Source organism: Hemicordylus capensis, chromosome 1, assembly GCF_027244095.1.
Source record: "Hemicordylus capensis ecotype Gifberg chromosome 1, rHemCap1.1.pri, whole genome shotgun sequence".
Classification (NCBI taxonomy): domain Eukaryota; kingdom Metazoa; phylum Chordata; class Lepidosauria; order Squamata; family Cordylidae; genus Hemicordylus; species Hemicordylus capensis.
The window spans coordinates 205244681-205268189 of NC_069657.1; the positions used below are offsets into that span (position 1 = coordinate 205244681).

Below are 23509 nucleotides of genomic sequence, written 5' to 3' on the forward strand. Positions count from 1 at the left end.
ATTCTGTTTTTGTCACGGAAGGGGTTCATAAAAGTGCAAGATTGGAAATATTTTAGTGCTACAATAATTGTCTCCATTGTCTGCAGCTCATTCCACTATTTTTGGGATGCAGCTTGGTGCTTCAGGCGCTGTCCTGGGATGTTTCAGGCAATTCTGCCATTCCAATTCATTTTGGGGACTGAAGGGGTTATGTAACTAATATTGCAAACATTTCAGTGCCACAAAATTTGTCCCTGGTATTTGCAGCATATCCACCTGTTTGGGGGATGCAGTTTGACTGTTCCGGGCTTTTTCACACCATTCCGGATGCAGAGGAGTTAATATTGTTGGAGATGCAGCTTATGCATGGCATCAGTACCAGCAACTCTACTGACCACTAGGGTAGAGACAGTAAGTAAGGGCATTCCCTCTCTGACCATGCTTTCTCTACTCTACTTCCTCTTTGTCAGACTTATACTCTCGGGTTTCATTCTCTCACCTCACTGAAAGACTTCCTTCTTCTCCCTTCCACTCTTCATGTATGTGGCTAGCAGTGAGGCATTACAGGTCTAATCGAGCTCCCTGATGGATTTCCTAAACAAACTACAGTACTTTATTTGGAACTTTAGCTCCATGTCTCCAGACAATATTAATTAGCAGCGCTCCCTTGCCTATGCACCTCCACTGTAGCTGGGGCAGATAAGAGAAATCTCCCCCCCTGAGCTAACAATTAACAATCCAATAGACTGGGGTGTTGCACAGTTCTGTTCCATTTTTGCCCTTGATGGTGATGTGAATACTGGTTCGTCCCTGGGTCCGCCTTTTAGCCAATCAAACAGACTCAGTGGGGATCAATTAGAGGCAATTTTATTTGCTGCTGTAGCCAGCAAGGTAAATCAATGGGCTATTGCTCTGCATTGAGATACAAATTGGTTATAGGTGCATCTTACATTTATACAGACAATCTGAATGATGTTGACACCCTAGACATAGTATACTTGGCAACAAAATGGTGGACTAAGTATCTAGTACGCATGCGAATGATTCATTGTTCATCTGGTGATGACTCCTTATTTGGTTACATACTGTTTTCTAAACTGTCCTGTGAGAACCAAGTTTCTTTAGATACAATTTTAGTGGAGAGAGATAATGACGTTGATCATGAGAGGCCTTGTCCTTGAGCTGGCCTGGGGTTACTTTAAGTTAGAGTGAGGTATTCTAAGTAAAATGGAGTTACTTTGGTTTTCTAAAACACATCAATGGGGTTAACAAAATGTAATATTGGGAATATTTTAATGCTAAAATATTGTTCTCCAGTGTCTCTTACACATTCCACTGGTTTTGAGATCCAGTTAGATTTTTAAAAGATCCTTCTGGCTTGTTCTGGCTTTTACCAAGTCCCTCTAATAAGTAGACAATAATAGTGTATTATTTGTATTTCCATTCTGAGTGCAGGAGGAGTTTGTAGGGTCATTAAAAATATAATTAAAAATAAAAACTCCGCCTTTCCCACACAAAGACCTGCGCTTGAAAGAGCATGAACGTCTGTCTTGTCTTCTAATTTTTTCTCCCCTGGGGGATGGGGGAGAAATCACGAGAATGTCCTGGATTCCTCCCTGATATCCTGTGTGCGCATCTGTCTTTTCTACTGGAAATAACAACTGCCCGTTGGATACCATAGAAATGTTCTACCACTCAAAGGACGGAGAGTCGCGGCGTTAATAGACAAAACAAAAAAACATAATCCCCAGGAAATCTAATCAGCCGACCAAGAAACTGTCAGCTTGGCTAGAACGGAAAAGACCAGAGAGACCGAACCGAGCAGAGAGTCAAGCTCATCTCTATGGTCAAAGCTCGGAAAGAAGGAAGTGGCGTCTGCCGATCCCCATGCCGCCGCGCGGGCAGAAGGCGAACTTCCGCTATATTTGAAAGTGTTTCGGGAGTGCTGCTGCCTTTGTGCGCGTGCTTCGTCCCTGGCTTCCCGCCGCGTGGGCCGTATGGCTGCCCTGACCATGGATCTGTCGCTTCCGCCTTCTTCGATGGGTGCGTACTCTGGAGGCCGGGAGCTCCTCTTGGCTCGTTTTCGGTTCCTCCCGCTTCCGTCTCCCCACTCAGACGGTCCATGCAGTGCTGGGGGGAGGGCGCCGTGAAATGGCCGCGGGGCTCTAGGGCCGTGACCTTCCGCCAGCGGGGGCCTCCTTCGTGGCTGTGACGTCTGTTGGGGCCAAAATGACCCTGCGCGCGCGCGCGCACACACACACACCTTCCTCTCTGCGGTGCCTGTCCCGTGTAGGTCCAGCGTTTGGTGGTTCTTGATGGGTCACAAATGAAACCGCAGGGACTTTCTCGAGCGTGTAAAAACGACGCCTCCTGATCGGGAAGTTATGCCCGTGTTCAATTTAGTCCTGTTGGCTTAGTCATGCCCTTAAGGTGTTGAGAGGGGAGACTTGGCCCTCCAGCTGTTGAACTACAACTCCCAGCATCCCCAGCCACAATAAAAGCCGCTGGAAGGCCAAGTTTGCCCACGCTTGCCTTATTGCCTGCTCGGGCTCGCACAGCATTGACTTTGAGGCCTTGGATTTTTTTGTCTTTCTGGTGGGGTGATGTTGGGCTTGAGCCCCCAAGCTACAGTGAGGCCTTGGACTAGTCGCTGTCTTCAACTTTAACCAGCTTCATAGGCTTGCTGAGTGTGTGTGTGGCCGACGGGGGGAGGGGGGGATGTGCTAACTTTATTTGTGCTAACTTTATTTGTGCTGTTCGTTGTGTTGAAATGCATATCTTTTGCTCTATTCATTCATTCATTCATCTGTTTAAATTCTTTAGAACTTAAAAAAAAAAAACCAGCAGTGTTTTATTAAGGTTACATTAGAACAGGATTCTTCATTTCAAAGCCTGCAGGCCAATGGTAGCTCCTGTAAACTGTGGGGTTTCTTCCCTGATTAATTAATAGTTTTGTGCAAGACTTTGGCCAAAGCATAAAATGCATTTCTTCTCAGAACTCTGTGTGCACCTTCTCAGATAACAGGACTTTGTTTCTCTTAAGGCCACACCCACTGCTGGAAGAAGTGCTACACTGCACAGGTTTCTCACACTGAAAGGTTCCCCCCTAAATAGGTGCTGCTTTAAAAACTGTGAAAAGCACTGTGTACCCTGTTCTGATTTGGTAAGGCCATCCTTACGTGAAATGTTTCCTAATGCAGGTGCTGAGCCAATGACTCTGGGTTCCCCAGCCTCACCAAAGCCTGGTGGTGCTCAATTCCTGCCTGGATTTTTGATGGGTGATTTACCAACTCCAGTGACACCGCAACCTCGTTCTTTAAGTGGCCCTTCGGGTGGTATAATGGACATGAGGTCCCCATTGCTTGCTGGTAAGGTGGTTGTGAGTGCAAAATCTGGTATTTGCAGGGTGGGAGAGTAGGCCAGATTTTAGGTCCAGTCGTGATGGGAAGCCATTTTATTTATTGGTTTATATCTATGTAAACTGCTTTGGGAACTTCTGTTGAAAAGTGGTATATAAATATTCATCGTATTGTATGTTTGGCCACAGTCTGAGACCAAATGAAATGTCGTTGGTTAAGTTCAGGGATGGGAAACCATTTTATGTCAGCAGGCCAAAAAGAGCATTTGGCTAATGGGATTGTTGGGGAAACTAAATTATTTTCTGCATATCATGTGGACTTCATCTCATCTGCCAAGAACAGAGCTTTGTTTTCATAGCAGCAAACTGCAGATTGTATTCATGCAAGCTTATTTGGGATGGCTCTTTCCTATTGTGACTGAGGGTGTTTTGGAAACTTCCTATTCCTTACTTGGAAGTAAAGAATATTTAATTGAAATGAAGCGTGTAAATATTTAATACATGTGATGTTCTAAACCGTCTATTATATTAATTCTCCTGGGTGTGCTTTGGAATGTGCGTCCCAGAGCCCAGCTGATTGGCTGGGCGACGGAAGCACCTGATTGGCTGAGGCGCACCCAGGAGGATTGGTTGTCACAGTGGTGGCCCAGCCATGGAGAACAGAGGTGGTGGGCCCGGCCAGGCCACGGAGGCAAGGCCCAGGAGTGGGGAAAGAAAGTGGCAGGGGGGCAGAAGTGGCAGTGGAGAGGAGAGGTGGTTGGGCCTGGAAGCAGAAGCTGGGGCAGAAGTGTGTGTGTGTGTGTGGGGGAGAGGTAACGGCCGGCCCCAAAGAGTGCACAGATGCTCTGTGCGGGGTCGGCTAGTTAAAATCTTATTTGCTTAGCACAGCCAGCACTGATTTAAAACAAACAAACAAACCTTCTCCAATTAGAGGAAAAAACTGTTTGTAGCATGTAATAGGAGAAAAGTTTGACTTAATGCCTGTGGACACCTAGTGTCTACATTTGAAAGCGGCTCTACTATACATGTTAAAAATGTATGGAGCATTAGCGCCTGTGGTGATCAGCCCTCCCCTCCCCTAAAGAGTGAACTGGAAGTGAACCCTGTCCTGTCTGTCAGGCAGTGACCTCTAGGGATCAGCCACTCAGCACACAGTGGGTGGCTTCTGGAGGACCTGGCGGCAGGAGGTGAAGGGTTTTCTTTGTTCTCAATTGGAGCCAGGCAGGGCGAACAACAGGTTGGCTTGGCAATGGCAGCAACCAGGAGCTCTACAGGGGCCTGAAGTCTCTATCATGGATTTGGTGAGTTCAGGAGGGAAGCCAGGACTTTGGCTTTGGGGAAAGGTTTAGCCAGGGAACCGTGTGTTAGGTAGCCTGCATTAGATTTCTTTTGATTTTGTGCTTTTGCAGATCCTTACAATTAGTTTATTGGTTTTTTATCTGTAACGTAACAAAAAGGAGCTGAGCCTGAGCCCTTTTATCCAACCAGAGCTCTGTAGAAGTCTCTGTACCTTTTAAAGGTGCTTTTAAAGGTTTCTTGCACGTGGGGGTACTTGTTGAAATATCCTTGCAACTGGGTAACCACGATTTTAAAGTGTGCCACTCCAAACACCAGCTGGAGTGATCTTTGGAAGTAATCTTGTAAAGTACTGAGTATTTCTTTTTACCTGTAACTCAAAGCTGAGAGTGCCTCAGACTGAAGCAGTCTACCAAATATTTTATCCATGTGTAGGCTGCACATGGAAGGCTTTCTGTACTTTTCCATTTGGTAAAGAGAATGAGTCTCCCTGAACAACCACCCAAATCCAGGGAGGGGTTAAGCTCTGTAATTAGGGTGCGGTGGCAGCATATTTTCTACCAGTTTAAGTTTAAAGGAACAGTTTTTGTTGAGCAAACATGGAGGGAATGGATCAGCATTCCCCACCCCATGCCACACCCAATGTGGGCTTGCTCTGAAACAAAGGCTGGGCTTAAATCTACTATTCGCTATAGAGCCTGTAAGTTTTTTGTTCTGGAGCTTTTATAATAACATTGGTCACAATTTGGTGATAATAGCAACATCATGGATTATTGTGATTTTTGAAAATTAATCACGAGAGTTTGTAGGTGGTAAGTGGGAGAGACAGAATAATTGATGGAGCTAACAAACTGCATTATTTAAACTTTTACTGAAATTGCTAACTGGTAACATCCATTTTATGGCTCAACATCTAACCATTTAGTGTTGAATATACCTAACAGACAATCCAAGATACTTTATTTATTGACATTCAATTGGTTTTTAGACATGAGGGTCCTTAACTGAGCGTTTTTGAGTTGTGGTCATACTGCTGTATTTCTCCTTTTTGGAAAATGGCAGTCACTTTTCCTTTTTAGGAGAGTACTACTTGTGAATACTGATGTACAAGCAAAGCATACAGCTCATTAGATGTGTGCTAGAAGTGGAATGTATATATGTTTCATGGTCAAACTAGGACAGGCATCCCCAAATTGCGACCCTCCAGATGTTGCTGAACTACAACTCCCAGCATCCCTAGACATAATTTTTTGTGGCTGGGTATGCTGGAAGTTGTAGTTCAGCAACATCTGGAGGGCCGCAGTTTGGGGATGCCTGGACTAGGACTTGACTCTTTCCCTTTTATAGACACTTCTGAGCTATATTTGGTGCACTCTGGCTTAATCTTTATCAAATGCAAGAGAGAGTCTTACCAGTTCACCAACAAAAGTGATAGATCTCTAGGCACAGCTGCCACAGAACTGATATAAGTCAGAAGTTGTTCTGGGTATGGAATGGACTTGATTTTTGGCAGAGAATCTGGACTAAGTTACACTATGCAGCTTGCCACAATATGCTAATTTTTTTAAACTTGTGAACAGTTTGAACATATGCTGTCATTCTTGGAAAAATGCCAAGAGAATATACAAATATGGTAGGCTTGTTAATTAAAATACCTGCACTTAAGATGTTACATTTAAATACATTATACTCAAAACAAGTTTTACTCTGAATAATTGATGGGCATCAAGAATATGTTCTGCCTGTTAAGCATATTTACACAGTTCCTGAAGGGGGTCTATTGGACATGGGCGGACTCCTAATCTTCTGAGAGGAGTGACTGGGATCCAGGAACCAGGTTGCTTAATCTCTCTATTGACTGCCTAAGCACCTATATCTCTTCTCATGCTGCAATTGATGGTGCTTTTTAGACTAATCAAACATACATTGGAAACCAGTGTGGCTTTGTATATAGAAAGTTAACCTTGGAGACACAAGTTGAAATCACTGCTTAGTTGCTAAATTGGTGAGCAAGTTGCTTATATACTACGCAACTACAGTTTTAAAAAAAGGAAAGAAAGGGGAAATATTGAGTATAAAGAAGATTTGTATTGAGGAACCCATAGCATTACAAAGTGCTTTGACATACTTAATCCCATCCACTCAAATATATTAACAGAAGATTTGTCATATTTTGCCCAAGCAACTTTCTTCCTTTGTCCTTCATGCTGTTCAAGTTAGGCTTGCATACCAAGGTGTAACTACTGCTCTACTGTTGTTGATGGATAGGTATGTTGGATAGACATTAGTACCTTTGTTCTTTGGAGTAGCAGAAGCTGCAGCATGCAAACATAACTGAGAGCTATAGTTCATTTCTGCACACAATTGATACTCTCTCTTTATAAAAGTGTATTTAATAATGAATTACATTATTAGCAAGTTCTGGCAAACCTGAATTTAAAATAAGTGCCTCTGTTTCTATACAAGCCGAGTTTTGTAAGATAATCAGACTTGGTTTGGTAACAGAATGTTAAGGATCACACAGACAGATACATTAACAGGTTTTAATTTTGTACTGTATTTCACTTAGGTGGATCTCCTCCACAGCCAGTAGTTCCAACACACAAAGATAAAGGTGGTGCTCCACCAGTTAGAAGCATGTTTGATGACGTCGCTAGCCCAGGTCTCGGATCAACACCCTTGACTTCCAGAAGGCCCGTAAGTGATCATGAAACTAGGGGTGTGCACGGAACTGGTCAGTGCACTCGCACCAGGGGTAGTGGTGCTCGCTTTAAATTACAGGGAAGGCGCTGCCTACCAGCCACTCTCCCCCCCCCCCCCAGTGCTCTCCAGAAAAGCAGGCGTGCTCATGAAAAGTCACCACACTCATGGCTGGCATGCACATGCATGACTTGTGTGCTAGCCATGAGCATGGCGACACTGCTGGGGCTGCAAGCAGGAATGCTGCAGCCCAGCGCACCTGCTTTTCTGGAGAGTGCCGGCGGGGCGAAAGCGGTGAGGGTGACAGGTAGGCAGAGTCCTTTAAAGCAAACCCCACCCTCCAAACCAGTTAGAACACCGGTGGACAGAACTGGTTTAGCGCTCCAGAAAGGTAGTGTCAAACCAGTTCCGTGCGCATCCCTACATGAAACAGGCTACAAAGTTAAACCGAAACTTGCACATCTTCATGAATTCTCTGGCTGTTCTAGATTGACAAGTGAATGTTTCAGTTGTTAGGGGTATGCACAAACAGAAGTTCAAACACCAGTTCAGCGCCGAGGGGAACGGGAGCTTTAAGAAAGAGGAGAGCCGGCCCTTATCTGTTCGCCATCGCCTCATGCAACTGCCTGCTGGGGCGATTCTCGGCCCAAGTAACCCCATGTGGCACCAGCACACACATGGTGTCTGCGCATGTATGTATGCCATGTGCATGCAGGCACCACACTGGGCAACTTGGGCAGAGTGCCGCCCCGGCAGGAAGGAACATGATGCTGACCATGCAAATAGTGCCCACGCATGCGTGGAAGCCATGTGCAGGTTACTTGGGCCAGGTGCTGCCCCAGCAGGAAGCTGCATGGGGCAGCAGAGAGCAGGTAAGGACCCACTCTCCTCTTGTTTCAAGCTCCCCTCCCTGCAGCGCTGAGCCAGTGCTTGAACTGTGGTTTGTGCACACCCCTACCAGCTGTTAGATGCAGTTGCTTTAACTGATGATATTTGACTTTCTAGTACTGTAGTCTGCAACAATTGGTGATCTCTGGAGGGAAAGAGATTTATTTCTGCCCTTATACATTTAGCCACGAGGAATATAAAAAAGTAATTTTCTGTCCAGAGTTGCTTCCCTTTACATTTTCCACTTCTTGAAATAATATACAAGGATAAGGAAAATACAGAGAATGTAAAATGTCTATTTGTAGGTCATGAAAAACAGTGGGTCTATAAGTAGCATATTTCCTTTTTGTTAGTTTTGAGTAAGGACAAATAGAAGACTAGAAGCTCTTCACTTCCTTCAAAGCAACTTGTAGATTTACATGCATGTTCTTAAGATGTTCAGCTATAAGTTTTACCATTTGGCTTTATTGCATAGAAATGAGTTTTTTGCTTCATTTTGAAAACACAATTTGTATGGTAATGTCTGTCTTTTATGCAGGCCAGCTTTTCTGTAACACAGAGCCCAATGGTTGCATCTTTGCCAACAACCCCTGGACCAGGTAAGGCAGTTCACATAGTGCTATGGAATACTAATTAAATTGCTGCTTAGATATGTGAATCCAGCAGTTTGCAACTGGAGCTGACTAAAATGCATTTGTAGGCCTAACGTCCTAGAGCCCTCTGATCACTGATTATGGCCTGATATGGGCAGGAAGCTAGCAGAAGAATTGTTTAGTTTTATGGGATGGAGAAATCCTAGTTCTGTGCTTATAGTTATTTTTCTAGCATATTAGTTCACTGTTGCATATTATAACACACATGAAAGATTTTTTATGAATTGCTTAATTTGTGTGGGGGCCACTTGATTTCTTGTGGGCTGATGCATATATTCAGTGGAAAGAATGTCAATTTCTGAATCTACTAGAAGTTCTGAATTAAAGCCTAGTTTTCATCTGAGATAAGCAGTAGTGATGTGCATGGTCCGGAGCAGTCCGGACCAGCACCAAAGGGGAGCCTATCTTTTAGGGCGGGGAGGGCTTGTTTACCCCTCCCGCGCCTCTTTGCCCCCGCCAGTGGCCGTAATCTACTGTAAAATTGGGGCGCTGGAAACCAGCCGCCCCAGCCGCCGCCGCTTCCGCCGCGCCCCCCCGCGAGCAAATTAGAGATTAAAAAGGCTACTGCCTACAAGGAAAGGCTACTGCCGCCCTGCCGCCCCCCCACCCGCCACCCCCCCACGAGTGCTCACCAAGTTATAAGAACTTAGAGAGGAGCTCGCGAACAGAGCTCCTCTCTTATCGAAGCCTCCGGCCCAACTGGGGCCTTGGGCGCGTGCGCACGCGCACTAGAGCTCTTTATCCTATGGAGCTTTTGCCGGAGGCCTGGTCTACCCGCCGGGAAGAAGCCGGGTAGACCGGGCCTCCGGCGATTTCCCTTGCCAGCGCTCTGTAATTTTCAAGCCCCTTGGGGCGACAGCATACCTCCCTGCTGCCCTGTTGTCCTCATCGGCCGGAAGTACCAATCGCGCATGCGTCCGTTACGTGCACGTACCTGTTTGCTATGCACGCGCGCACATGCGATGGGCACACGCGTAATCGGTACTTCCGGCTGATGAGGACAGCAGGGAGGAATGCTGCCGCCTTGAGGGGCTTGAAAATAACGGAGCGCCGGTGGGGGAAATGCGGCGGGAGGGGTGAGTGCACCCTCCCCCACCCTTAAAGAACTACCCCCGCCAGCGCCGAAGCAACTTCGGGCACATCCCTACCTAGCAGGTCAATTTCTAATCATTTGGGCACTATTTTAACAGAAGTTGAAAGAGATTGACAGGGTAGCAAGTTCCCTTTGAGAACTTGGCTTCCTTAGCCATGGAGCAAAACTGAGTTATCCTGACTTTGACAACATATCACCAGCATCCACTTCCTAAAATTGTAACATGTCTATACAGGTGAAACTCGGAAAATTAGAATATCGTGCAAAAGTCCATTAATTTCAGTAATGCAAATTAAAAGGTGAAACTGATATATGAGACAGATGCATTACATGCAAAGCGAGATAAGTCAAGCCTTAATTTGTTATAATTGTGATGATCATGGCGTACAGGTCATGAAAACCCCAAATCCACAATCTCAGAAAATTAGAATATTACATGGAACCAATAAAACAAGGATTGAAGAATAGAACAATATCGGACCTCTGAAAAGTATACAGTGTACTGTGCTTGATTGGCCAGCAAACTCGCCTGACCTGACCCCATAGAGAATCTATGGGGCATTGCCAAGAGAAGGATGAGAGACATGAGACCAAACAATGCAGAATTGCTGAAGGCTGCTAATGAAGCATCCTGGTCTTCTATAATACCTCATCAGTGCCACAGGCTGATAGCATCCATGCCACGCCGCATTGAGGCAGTAATTGCTGCAAAAGGGGCCCAAACCAAGTACTGAATACATATGCATGCTTATACTTTTCAGAGGTCCGATATTGTTCTATTCTTCAATCCTTGTCTTCTTGGTTCCATGTAATATTCTAATTTTCTGAGATTATGGATTTGGGGTTTTCATGAGCTGTACACCATGATCATCACAATTATAACAAATTAAGGCTTGACTTATCTCGCTTTGCATGTAATGCGTCTGTCTCATATATCAGTTTCACCTTTTAATTTGCATTACTGAATTAATGGACTTTTGCACAATATTCTAATTTTCTGAGTTTCACCTGTATACTTAATCAGTATGAATCCAAGTACCTTATTAGTTGTGTTAAAACATTTTTACCAGACTTTCTCTACACTTGGCATTCCAAAGTAGCTTACATATGTGTAACATGGAACAGCATATAATAAAAAAGCTTTGAAAAATGACATAAAAGTTGAAATCCATAATTTAAACAGAGCAGCAAACAAATACCTAGTCATCAGCGTCCTGCTTTATCACAAACCAAATGCTTTGCAAAATAATTGTTCCTTTACCAAATGCCAGTAGGAGAGCAAGGCTGTGTTCCAGTGTTGATTGCATAACTTCTGTTTTTTGTTTTGAACTAGATTGTCTAGTTAAATGCTGTAACATTTAAAATGCATCCTATTACAATTTGGCAGGTGCAAGTATGTTTAGTCCAGCAAGTCTTGCCCAACCCAGGAAGACCACAATGTCTCCAGCTCAGCTAGATCCATTCTATACTCAAGGAGATGCCCTAACATCAGAAGATCATCTTGATGATACTTGGGTAACAGTGTTTGGGTAGGTGGTCTGTGACCTAAGCCTGTTTTGAGAGAGGTGCTTGGCCTGCCAGGGTTGATATGAACATAGGAAGCTGCCTTATACAAAGTCAGACAACAGCTCCACCTAATTCAGTTTGCTGACAGACATCCAGACCACTGTTCCCTGTAACAGGGATTCCCAGATGTTGACCACAACTCCCATCATCCCCATCTTTAATGGCCTTTGGCTGGTGATCATAGGAGCTATAGTCAGCTTCTCAGAAACCCTGTTACAGGGAACACTGATCCAGACTGACAGTTTACATACACAATGGGGGTGATATTCACCAATTCCCTCTTCCTTCCAGAGCCCTTTGTACCCCCTGAAATTATGTCCCCAGAGCTCTACAGCCCTCAGAGAGATACTTTTGAAAATTTGTCCCCTCTCCCACTGTGCACAGATGCAGTGGTGTTCATAACATGCAACATTAAGCTGGATGTTGGCCATTAACTGCATGCAGCACACATACTCTACCACTGAGTTACACTGACTCTAGCATGAGTCCTAAGGAGCTTGCCTAAGCTTTTCATTGCAGGAGGTTATAAGCTCCAGAAGAGGAGGAGTAGGATGAAGATGTTAAGTCTAAGGGACACAATATATTTTGTTTCTGCAATATATTAAGAAGTAACTGTTCAGTTCCACTGAACTGAAACGTGTGTTCGGATTTATCTTATGCTGTAAGCTCAGTGGTTGCTATTGAAGTATGTATTTTGCCTCAGTTTCCTGCTCCTGCATGAAAGCCTTACATCTTGGTTTTCAATCCCAGCTCAATCAGAAGTACTTAGATTATAATATTCTAGTACCTGGACTAAACTGTATTGTGTTTTGATCTGAAAGACATTTTCCTGACCAGTCTGATGCAACCATCTCACTCAGGGAGGCCACCTAGGTGTCGAGGCTCAAATGCAGAAATAATGGATAGGTAACAAGATCAGTAATGTTGATGGTTTGCCTGTGACAGTACTGATCTGAGCTTCTGGAAATGCTGCCAATGGCATATAAGGATTTAAAACTGACTAAGCACTGTTTGGATTTTATTTCTGTAACTGATTTCTTGCTGTTTCAGGTTTCCTCAAGCATCTGCTTCATATATCCTGCTACAGTTTGCACAGTATGGAAATATATTAAAGCATGTGGTGAGTCGAAAGTGGTGTTTGTTTTAAGTAAAACATCAGCCCATATGTTCAGCTTGGTTTCTAAACTGTATGCCTCCATCTCCCTAACCTGTACAGATGTCCAACACAGGGAACTGGATGCATATTCGCTACCAGTCAAAATTGCAGGCCCGGAAAGCCTTGAGCAAAGATGGCAGAATTTTTGGTGAATCAATCATGATTGGAGTGAAACCTTGTATCGATAAAGTGAGTTGATTTTGTATGGTGGTGCAGATATAGTTGTTCAGTAATGTTTAATTGGAATATTAGATTCCAGAAGCATATAATGAGTTGATGCAGACTGCCACAAACACTGCAATCAGTTGTGCTATTATCAGCATAGCTATTGCCTTTCAAATAGGAAAAGGCAGCTGTTACTACTACCACCAGCATAATAAAGGTCTTGGGTGTTGTGAGCATTTCTGGTATCCTCAGTTGTCTTGATTTAATGTAAGTTAGGGAGCTGGAATGTGAAGCTCTACAAAGTGTTGTCATAAATGAAGTATGGATATTTAAAAAATTAATTCTATGAGTCCACCAGCATAGTAGTGCTCAGATTCAGCCTTGTACTAGTTCCAATATAGAGCTCAGAATGGAAACACTTCAGCTGTTAAGTTCCTGTCTGTCCTATGTGTTGCCCAGTTACCTCTGTGATGCTTCTGATTTGGGGGCTTGACCTAATATGGTGATAAAATTACCATATGCATGATACTACCAATACATAAGCCACCTAATGGCACAGTGGGGGAATGACTTGGTTATCATGCCAGAGGTTGCCGGTTTGAATCCCCGCTGGTATGTTTCCCAGACTATGGGAAACACCTATATTGGGCAGCAGTGATATAGGAAGATGCTGAAAGGCATCATCTCACATTGTGCGGGAGGAAGCAATGGTAAACCCCTCCTGTATTCTACCAAAGACAACCACAGGGCTCTGTGGTCACCAGGAGTCGAAACCGACTTGATGGCACACTTTACCAATACCATGTGGGAAACTGGATAGATAACTTGCCTAAAATGTTATTGACAAGGCTTAGAGTATCTCTTTCACTCTGGAATAGTAAAGTAGTGGTAATCAGTGGTCTGCCTTAGTTGATGACAAATCAAAAGAAAAACCTACTTTAGAGATTTGCATCAAAAATCATTGTATTAAAGTAAAATGGTTTGAGTTCCTTCTTGAGTCTTAGCAGCACAACTGGTGTTTCATTGTAATATACATTGTTTCAGTAGTAAGCAAAATGTGCACTTCCATTCAGAAAACTAATCTTTGATGTGTTGGCAGACAGCAAAAGGAAGGGCTTTTAAATGCACATAATTAAGCCTAGTCATGTTGCCCCATTCCCTCTTCCTCATCTGTGGCTACCATTGGTGAGATGTAAAATTACCATATGCATGATACTACCAATACATAAGCCACCTAATGGCACAGTGGGGGAATGACTTGGTTATCATGCCAGAGGTTGCCGGTTTGAATCCCCGCTGGTATGTTTCCCAGACTATGGGAAACACCTATATTGGGCAGCAGTGATATAGGAAGATGCTGAAAGGCATCATCTCACATTGTGCCGGGAGGAAGCAATGGTAAACCCCTCCTGTATTCTACCAAAGACAACCACAGGGCTCTGTGGTCACCAGGAGTCGAAACCGACTTGATGGCACACTTTACCAATACCATGTGGGAAACTGGATAGATAACTTGCCTAAAATGTTATTGACAAGGCTTAGAGTATCTCTTTCACTCTGGAATAGTAAAGTAGTGGTAATCAGTGGTCTGCCTTAGTTGATGACAAATCAAAAGAAAAACCTACTTTAGAGATTTGCATCAAAAATCATTGTATTAAAGTAAAATGGTTTGAGTTCCTTCTTGAGTCTTAGCAGCACAACTGGTGTTTCATTGTAATATACATTGTTTCAGTAGTAAGCAAAATGTGCACTTCCATTCAGAAAACTAATCTTTGATGTGTTGGCAGACAGCAAAAGGAAGGGCTTTTAAATGCACATAATTAAGCCTAGTCATGTTGCCCCATTCCCTCTTCCTCATCTGTGGCTACCATTGGTGAGATGTAAATGTGGCGTGCAAGCTGCTGCTTGACTATTTTTACTACTGCAACTAGACGTTCCAGTACAGCTTCCTGTATTGAGCAGGGAGTTGGAGTAGAAGCCAGGTTGAAGAATTTGATTGGACCATGGGGTGGGAATAGAAGGTCCTTTCAAACTCTAAAACTCTCTTTTGTGAGGCTCGGACAAGTTCTAGTAATCAGATGCTAGGATTAAAGGCTCATACTTGCTATTCACAGGGAATGGCATAATCTCATCAGATTAGATCTGGAGTGCAATATGGTTTTGTTGGGCATCAGAAGCATGCTTGGATTTGGAGAAATTTAACCCTGTTTTGAAATGGACTACTTTGTCCCTTGTTTGTAGAATGTGATGGAAAACATAGAGAGAAGTTCTGTGCCATCTCCTTCTTCAGCCTTCACACCACCAATGAAAACACTAGGCACACCAGTGCAACCTTCAAGTGCTCAAAGGATTGCGACTATGAGGCCCCTTGCTACAGCATATAAAGCTTCAACTAGTGACTACCAGGTATTTAGAGAGGACCTAATGAGAAGAGTGCTGTGATCACTTTAATACGGATAACAGGAATTCATATTTGTTCCTGAAGAAGGCCCAGATCTACTGTTTACCATGTTTGTCTCTTTTCTAGGTGGTGTCTGACCGACAGACTCCCAGGAAAGATGAAAGCATTGTGTCCAAAGCCTTGGAATACATGTTTGGCTGGTAGTAAGAGAGAAACTAGAGGAAACTTGGGCTAGAGTTTGTCATAGCTGCCAGTGCCTCTGGTTAGTTCTATAACCATTCATGGCAGCATTTCAAACATAGCAACTCTGCCTCTTAAAAAGAACTTTGCGCACATGTAACTTGCACTTTAATCAGCAGCTGGATATAGACTTGAGTCAAAGATGTACTGTTGCAATCAGTGTGTAATAGTTTATTGTCTATAGTGATTGCATGACAAGTAAACATTCTTGTCCATGACACTCAAATCTTGGTTTCAGGTCATGGTAACACTGACCATAGTTTCTCAGCATGATTCTCTTTCTGCTTCTGAAAAGAAGGTATTTGCTGCAACACAAACTATACTGTATCAAGACTAGGGTCGATCTCACCAATTCTTACCAAGTATTTTAATTTCAATGCTGTTCTGTATGTAATGTTTATATCAACTTCAGGCTGATGGGTTCAAAACCTTCAGATGGCCAAACACTTTTTAAAACTTTCTTAATAAAAAACATGGTGCTATAGGTTTGTCAGCTGATTGTTTTTTCTAAATCAGATATACAGTGGCCTTACATAAATACCACTGTCAATGCATCTATGAAGAAACGCTTACATAGGAACACATTGAGTTGCATAGATGTTAACAATGTGCAATATACAGTGAAAATGTTTTGCAAGATGGAAAGTAAACAACTTAGTCAAGTATTCATCATCTGTCTGGAGTGGACAACTGGTCTAGCAGCACAGGAACCTAAAACTTGGTGCTAGCTAAAATTTTATCTCTTCAGATTATATGACACAATATGGGGCTAGATGCAGCTATCATAAAAATCAGTACTCATATTCTGCAGTTGGTTGGACCCAGATCTTGCACTAGTGCAAGGAAGCTTTCACAAAGACACTTTCCTACCCTTCTTCCCTACCACAGCCCTAAAAAAACCTGCTCCTGAAGGTTGAGGGATCCTTGAATGGGGTGGAGGGGGGATTCCCAGTAATTAGATGGTGGACAGTGCTTCCATCTGATTTATGGCAATTGTTCCCCCACAGCCCTCATGGTCCATTCCACCCCTTCTTAAGAGTCTCCCATTCTTGGGAACAACTTTTCAGTGGGTTCGGCAGACTGGAGGGAGAAAGTGGCAAAGGTCTCTTGGGGAAGCTCCCTTCTGCTCCAGCAAGGTCCAATACGATGCAAATAGTCACAAATGGGATCCAAACAGCATTAGCGCCATAAAAATACATTACACTGAATTTTTATTTTAGACTCCTTAAGGGTTCTGCAGAAACTTTTGCCAGAGTGGTAAAGAGATCAGTACTAGAGGCCAGATCAGTCTCTATGCAAGATAATCAGTGGATGCATTCAGACATTAAAGAACAGCAACACTGGGACTAGTGTGTGAGCATTTGTTTCTCAAGACACTTGTAGCAGACCTTAAAGTCTTCATACTCAAAGAAGTTTCAGCAGAAGACTGCATGTGAAGCAGAGCTGAAATTCAGATTTGATATTGTGCAATTGGGTTATGTGAGGGAGTAGATCCCTCCCAGGGCATGATCTGAGGGCATATGATACAGTCATCTTGCTGAAGCTAAGAAGGTTTAGGTCTGGTCAGTGCCTGGGAACCTTATTTACACTGCCTTGAGTTGGAAGGAAAAAATGGGATATAAAAGTAATAACATTCATCAATAAAGTAATTGTTTCTCTTCAGGTGTGTTTACATTTATAATGTCATACCTGTTTGTTGTCCATGGTGGTTAGGTCATGATGACTAGTGTTTTATTCAATTGTGCTTTATGTAGAAATGTGGCATAATTACTACTATCTTTTTCATTGCTTGGCCTCTTGGCTCTACATTTTCTCCCTTTCTGTGCTTGGGGTATAAATGCCTATCTTTAATTGAGTTTATGCATCTGAGCTAGATTATGGTTCACACACATTTGCCAAAATGCATTAATCTTCAAGGTGTCACAAGGCACTTCAGATATATATTTTTTGCTGCAGCTTACTAGTGCATTATTAGGTGTGTGGTACTGGTTGACACGGGAACGAGGGATCAGGTCTTCTTGTTAGCTTTGAAATTGCTGTTGGATATCTCTAGTTCTTGAGAGTGAAGAAACTAATATTGCATTTCCCCGTCAAAGCCTACAGATTTCCCTATGTACAGGCTGAAAGGCACCAGATTGAAGTGTCTAAAGAAAATCTTCAATATTTAAAACTCTCCCATAAAACTACACTGCATTGTTAATGAACTATTTTCTGCAGTTGTAACTTCGCCACCTCTCACTGTCAGTTTTTGCAGCATGTTAGCACACTGTTAAGGATTTATTTCACCAGAATAAATGAGATGCATCTACCAAGTTATAATAAAAGTGACAGGTACTAAATCCACTGCTCTCTATCAAATATGTATGTAACAGCTTAAGATGCCTGTGACTCCTAGCATAGCTGAATTGAAATTTAACTATTGTGACAAAAGTACTGCAGCATTGCAAACAAGGAATAAAGTAAAAATATACTAATTTTCATGTCAAGTCAAAGGCCTTCAAAGATTGAATCAGGGTTACTCTACTTCAGGATAAGCCCTAATAATAAAAAGCCTGCAAGTTACTACAGCTACTACGAATATTTATATACTGCTCTTCAACCAAAGCTCTCAAAGCGGTTAACATGGGGGTGGGGGGGAGATACATAATGTGGTTCCCTGTCCCAAAAGGGCTCACAATGTAAAAAGAAACATAAGGCAGATACCAACAACAGCCACTGGAGAGATGCTGTGCTGGGATTGGATAGGGCCAGTTGCTCTCCCTTTGCTAAATATAAGAGAACCACCACTTTAAAATGTGTCTTTGCTCAGCAGGGGTCTATTTTAATTTTAATTTAATTAAGTTTAATTTGGCAACGGTAAAGTTTCAAGAAAAAGAGATGCAATGCCATGGGGTCACATGCAACTAGTGCATTCTTGGCATATATTTCTGACGACCTTTGGCATTGCACAGGCTGCCTATAGACTTAAGTTCAAATTGCAGATGTTTTATTTGCTATTTTAAATGCTTTCTTAGATGGATGTGTGGCTCTTATATACTGAGGCTGCAAAGCTAGGCACACATTCTTTGCTTAGTTCCATTTTACTTGATGAGACTTGCTTCAAAGTAAATGAACAAAGAATTGGCTTACAAGACCCCTTGCCTTCTCACTTGTGCAGTGCTCTTCACCTCTGAATAACTAAATTATGGTTATTTTGTGTATTCTGTAATTTTCCATCAAGGATATATTTCTGTCTTGATTTAAGCTTAAGGAACATTATTTCTGGTATGCTGGACGTATGCCCTATTTTCAGCCACCAAGAGGCTCTCAGTGCTGCTTTAAAATGTCATGTATATCCTGCCTTTCTGCAAGGAGGGGTGCAGCCTACTATCCATGGGCGTTTTCTCTGCTGTTTTATCCTTTAGGCAACCCTGTGAGCCGTGCTGGGTGGGTGGGTGAGTGAGTGAGTGAGTGACACTCGTTCAGCCAGTGTGCTGCATGGCTGAGTGGGGCTTGAACCTCCTTGGAGTTCAACATAATCTGCTACACCACACTGGCTGTCTGATAAAAACGAAAATAAATGGTTTTTAAAAATCTGCTTAAGGTGTTATATCAGTCTTTGAAAATGTCCATGTGCTGACTTACAGAGGAGAGTCTGCCACCGAGAATTGCTTCAGGTGTGCCAAATGCTCCCTTGGCATGCTGTAGCAGTGGGCATGAAAGACGGGGAAGTTGGGATGTATGTATGTAGAACCAAGCTAGAGTAGACCTCATAGGTCACAACCTCCCTTGAATGAGAATTTGGATCCATTAGTTACCCATTGTGATGTTTTTAATGAATTTTTTTCAAATAAAATCTCTCGTATTCAAGTTGAACTGGACTACAGTTACTGCACAGTCTACTGTGGAGCTCCTCTTGTATGGTGAAACCGGATCAGTTTCAGTTTGTGATTCCCAAGGATGTGGACCCAGCTGCTTGGGACAGTTGGCCTTACTACTTGTCCTCTTGATCCTTGCCTGACATGGCTTATATGACTTAGCAGGGAAGTCATTGGACAGGATCTTGTTAAGATCATTAATGCTTCTCTGAGGAAGGGCAGGATACCTCATTGTCTCAAGGAGGTAATTGTTAGATCACGCTTGAAGAAACGTGCACTGGATCTCTCAGAATTGGGCAATTATAGGCTTGTCTCCAACTTCCCATGGTTGGGCAAGGTGATTGAGAGGGTGGTGACTTTTCAGCTCCAGGTAGTCCTGGAAGATCAGATTATTTCAAACTGGCTTTCTGGTGGGCTACAGCATTCAGATGGCCTTCGTCGATCTGTTGGGTGATATCCAATTAGGAATTGGCCAGGGGAGTGTGAATCTGTTGATGCTTTTGGATCTCTTGATGGCTTTCAGCACCATCAACCTTGGTATCCTGGAGCACCTGAAGGGGTTGAGAGTAGGAGTGTGCACGGTTCGGTCCGGGCACAATTTAAAAGACCGCCGGACCGGTCCGGAGGTTCTGGAGGGTGGGGGCATGTAGCTTTAAGGGTGGTGGTGGTAGTACTTCCCTCCCCCGCCGCTCTTCTCCCCCCCCCCCCGCCGCTCTTCCCCCTCTGGTGCTGGTCTTTTGAAAAATCTTCTTGGGGTGGCAGAGTTCCTCCCTGCCGCCCCTGCCCCCATCGTTGTTCCTAAAGGGTTAAAGAGACGAGCGCTAGCGGCGCACATGCGTCCTGTGCGGCGCGTGCGCTCACTCATCTCTGACGCTGCCGCGCACACGCCACATAGGTCACGTGTGATGTATGTGGCGCGCGTGCCGTGCAGGGCGCATGTGCGCCGCTAGCGCTCGTCTCTTTAACCCTTTAGGAACAGCAACGGGGGCAGGGGCGGCAGGGAGGAACTCTGCCACCCCAAGAAGATTTTTCAAAGGACCAGCGCTGGAGGAGGAAGAGCGGCGGGGGGGGAGTACTACCCCCCCTTAAAGTAACAGTCCTCCCGTGCCGGACTGGGGGGGACTCCAGACCATGCACTCCCCTAGTTGAGAGTGGGAGGCACTGCTTTACATTAGTTCCATCCTAAGGTAAGTTCCAGATCGTGTTGCTTGGAGATTGTTGCTCTTCAAAACAAGAGCTACTGTCCTACAGGGCTCCATTCTATTGCCAATGCTTTTAAACATCTAAATGAAACTGCAGGGAGAGATCATCAGATGATTTGGAGCAGGTGTTTATCAATGTGCTGATGACAGCCAAATCTTTTTCCATGTCAGCTTCATCAGGAAATGGCCTAATTTCCCTAAATGCCTGCCTGGAGGTGGTAATGGGATGGTTGAGAGAACAAACAGGCTGAAGCCAAGCAAGACTGAGGTACTCATTGTGGGAGGTTGGAACTTAGGAAGTGGCTTAGATCTGCCTGTCCTGAATGGGGTTACACTTCCCCAGAAAGGACAGTTATATAGTCTGGGAGTACTTCTGGACCCAAACCTCTCCCTAGTTTTTCAGGTTGAGGCAGTGGCCAGGAGGGCTTTTTATCAGCTTTGTCTGAGACACCAGCCAAAGTGTCATCCATTTCTTGGAGATAAATCAACTTAACACAGTGGTGCATATGCTGGTAACATCCAGACTTGACTACTGCAACACATTCCACGTTGAGCTGCCTTTGAATGTAGTCTGGAGACTGCAGTGGGTACAGAATGCAGCAATCAGGTTGGTCTCGGATTACCCAAAGATCTATTACACCCATTTAAAAAACTGCACTGTCTGCCAATCTGTTTCTGGGTGAAATATAAATTGCTGGTTATTATCCTTAAAGCCCTGAATGGTTTGGTCCAAGTTATTTAAGAGAACGCTGCCTCCTTCATGAACCCCAACACCTATTAAGTTCATCTGGGAAGGTCCGGTTGTGGTTGCCACCAGCTTGGTTTGTAGTGGCTTGAAACGGCACCTTTTCTAGGGTTGCCGCAGGACTCTGAACACGCTCCTTAATGAAATTAGAGCCTCCTCTTCTCTGGATGTTTTTAAGAAAGACCTGGAGGACGCATCTGTTTAGTTGGGCTTTTGGTTTATAGCTCTAAAGTTTTACATTCTAGAGTTTGTATCTGTATTTTAAACTGTTTCAATTGTGCTAATGTTTTAATTGTGTTCTTGGACTGTGAACCACCCAGGGACTTCCATATGGGACAGTACAAAAAATTTGTTCAATAAATAAATCAAGCCTTAACCTGGTCTAGTCCACTGTCTAAAGACTGTCTCTGCTGCCTCTTCAATTATGAAATACCCCTGTCACCTCTTGTTTAAGCAGGCTAAGGCATCTTTATTTAAAAGAACATTTGAAGTTTAATTTCTGTTGCATTTGCTATTCTCTTCTGTGTGTTTACTCATTTATTGAAATATGATTTTATTCTGTGTTTAGACTTTGTCCCATTTTGAATTCATCTGTGTAGAGATGTGGCTTATAAATGATAAAACTATGGCTGACAAGCAGCTAGTGAGCCCTTTCTCATGATTAGTGAGAAGGGCTTGGTGGGGGGAAGTGGGGAAGGCTGCTCAAACTTACCTTACCCGCAGACAATCCCTCATTGTTACCTGGGCGGGTGGAGGGTTGGTGTAGGATGTGTCTTTCTGGCCCTCAGAACTCCCATAGTGCAATGTGAGTATCCATTATGGGTATCCCAGCAGCGACAGCTAAAAGCAGCCAGCACTGCCCATGAGCAGGGAAATGGGGTTAAGAGAGTGAGTGCTCCCTTAACTTCATTTAAGGAGGTGGCTGTGCAGGTGGGTTTGCTGCTTGGCTGCTGTGGCTTCCCATGTGCAGGCAAGAGCAGACTTGGCTGTCTTAGCCCCCTCTTGGCTGCACGTGTGATCAGCCTCAGTGTGTATTCTGCACTGGAGTGCTGAGTCAATTTGCTTCTAGGGGGCCCTTAGTTGGGTCCAGGATCACACTGCTATATTAAATACCAAGAGTGGCTCTGAACTGAACGCAATGGAAGACTCTGGGTCTCTGCAAACAGGGTCCCAAGCGTTTTGCAAAATGACTTGCAGGGGGGAAAGCTGTAAGTGTCTTCAGAGATGAAGATTGTGCTAATGCTGTGTTGTATCCTACAAAAAACGAGTCAACCATAGTTACATACATGACTGTAACATGGGGTCTTTGGGCTGTGACAAGCACTGTTCTAGAAAGGAAGCACACCTCTCTGTCTAGGCAGAATGAAAGGCTTATGGACCATGCCTTCTGCTGGCATGCTGTGTGCAGCAAAGCTGCGATACCAATCAAGTGAAAGATTTCTGCTTGGATACAGAAGTTGATAGTTTGAGGACTGTATCTTTGTCACTACTTCATGGGAATGTTATTTTAACACTGGTCCTTTGAGCTCACACTCTGATATGTGTTTGCAGTCTCCTTATCTTACCTCAGCATTCCTCTCTTTCTGTGAAGGCTGAACAAGATGAGATTGGGATCAGGAATTTCTACCCCAGCGGAAGGCCAAAAACATGCTTTCCAGCAGGGTCTAGCTTCGTCAGATGAGCAGCAACATCTCATTGCAATTGCAGTCTGTTTTCAACTGTAGTCCCAAAGAAAGAGTGATGTTTTACCTTAGCTGATGGAGGCAATTGGTGATCAAAGCTAGGTCTCTTATCAGGGTAAACTAGTATTTTCAGGAGACAAAATTATTGAGCCCAGTTGCATGCAAAGCTGCTTCAATTGCTTTGAGACCTCTGTGGTGCTTCAGCCATGTGGGTGGGGAGCGCCACTCTACTAATGGCCAAGGAAGGTTAGTTTGCAGGTATTGTCTGCGGTTTGACCAAGTTTGGGATATCTTCCAGAGTTTGAATTTGTACTGGCTTACAAAACAACAACCATGGAAACATAATTGGGTTAGGTCAGGGCTGCTCAGCTTTGGTCCTCTTGCAGATGTTGGCCTACAATTCCCATAATCCCTGGGTATTGGTCACTGTGGCTGGGGATTATGGGAGTTGTAGTCCAAAAGCAGCTGGGGGGGCTAAGTTGAGTAGGCCTGGGCTAGGTTCTCCTTGCTCCAGTCCACTGCCAATAT

General features: G+C 43.9%; 1 protein-coding gene across 5 annotated transcripts in view; it reads left to right on the forward strand.

Moving 5' to 3' along the window:
• Positions 1–1819: 1819 nt before the first annotated feature.
• NUP35 (nucleoporin 35) overlaps positions 1820–23509 on the forward strand; it is a 28432-nt gene continuing 6742 nt past the window's right edge. Inside the window, exons 1-9 of one of the 5 annotated variants that reach the window (XM_053285540.1) lie at positions 1823–2022; positions 3180–3347; positions 7203–7330; positions 8760–8820; positions 11355–11496; positions 12584–12653; positions 12750–12878; positions 15096–15260; positions 15382–15977. In XM_053285540.1, the coding sequence (XP_053141515.1) occupies positions 1977–2022; positions 3180–3347; positions 7203–7330; positions 8760–8820; positions 11355–11496; positions 12584–12653; positions 12750–12878; positions 15096–15260; positions 15382–15459 (987 nt within the window). In that variant the 5' untranslated portion in view covers positions 1823–1976 and the 3' untranslated portion in view covers positions 15460–15977. Of the gene's footprint in view, positions 2023–2128; positions 2269–2369; positions 2669–3179; positions 3348–4513; positions 4639–7202; positions 7331–8759; positions 8821–11354; positions 11497–12583; positions 12654–12749; positions 12879–15095; positions 15261–15381; positions 15978–23509 lie in introns of those variants that run through there. The other 4 variants (XM_053285542.1, XM_053285541.1, XM_053285543.1 and 1 more) reach the window with 4 other exon arrangements.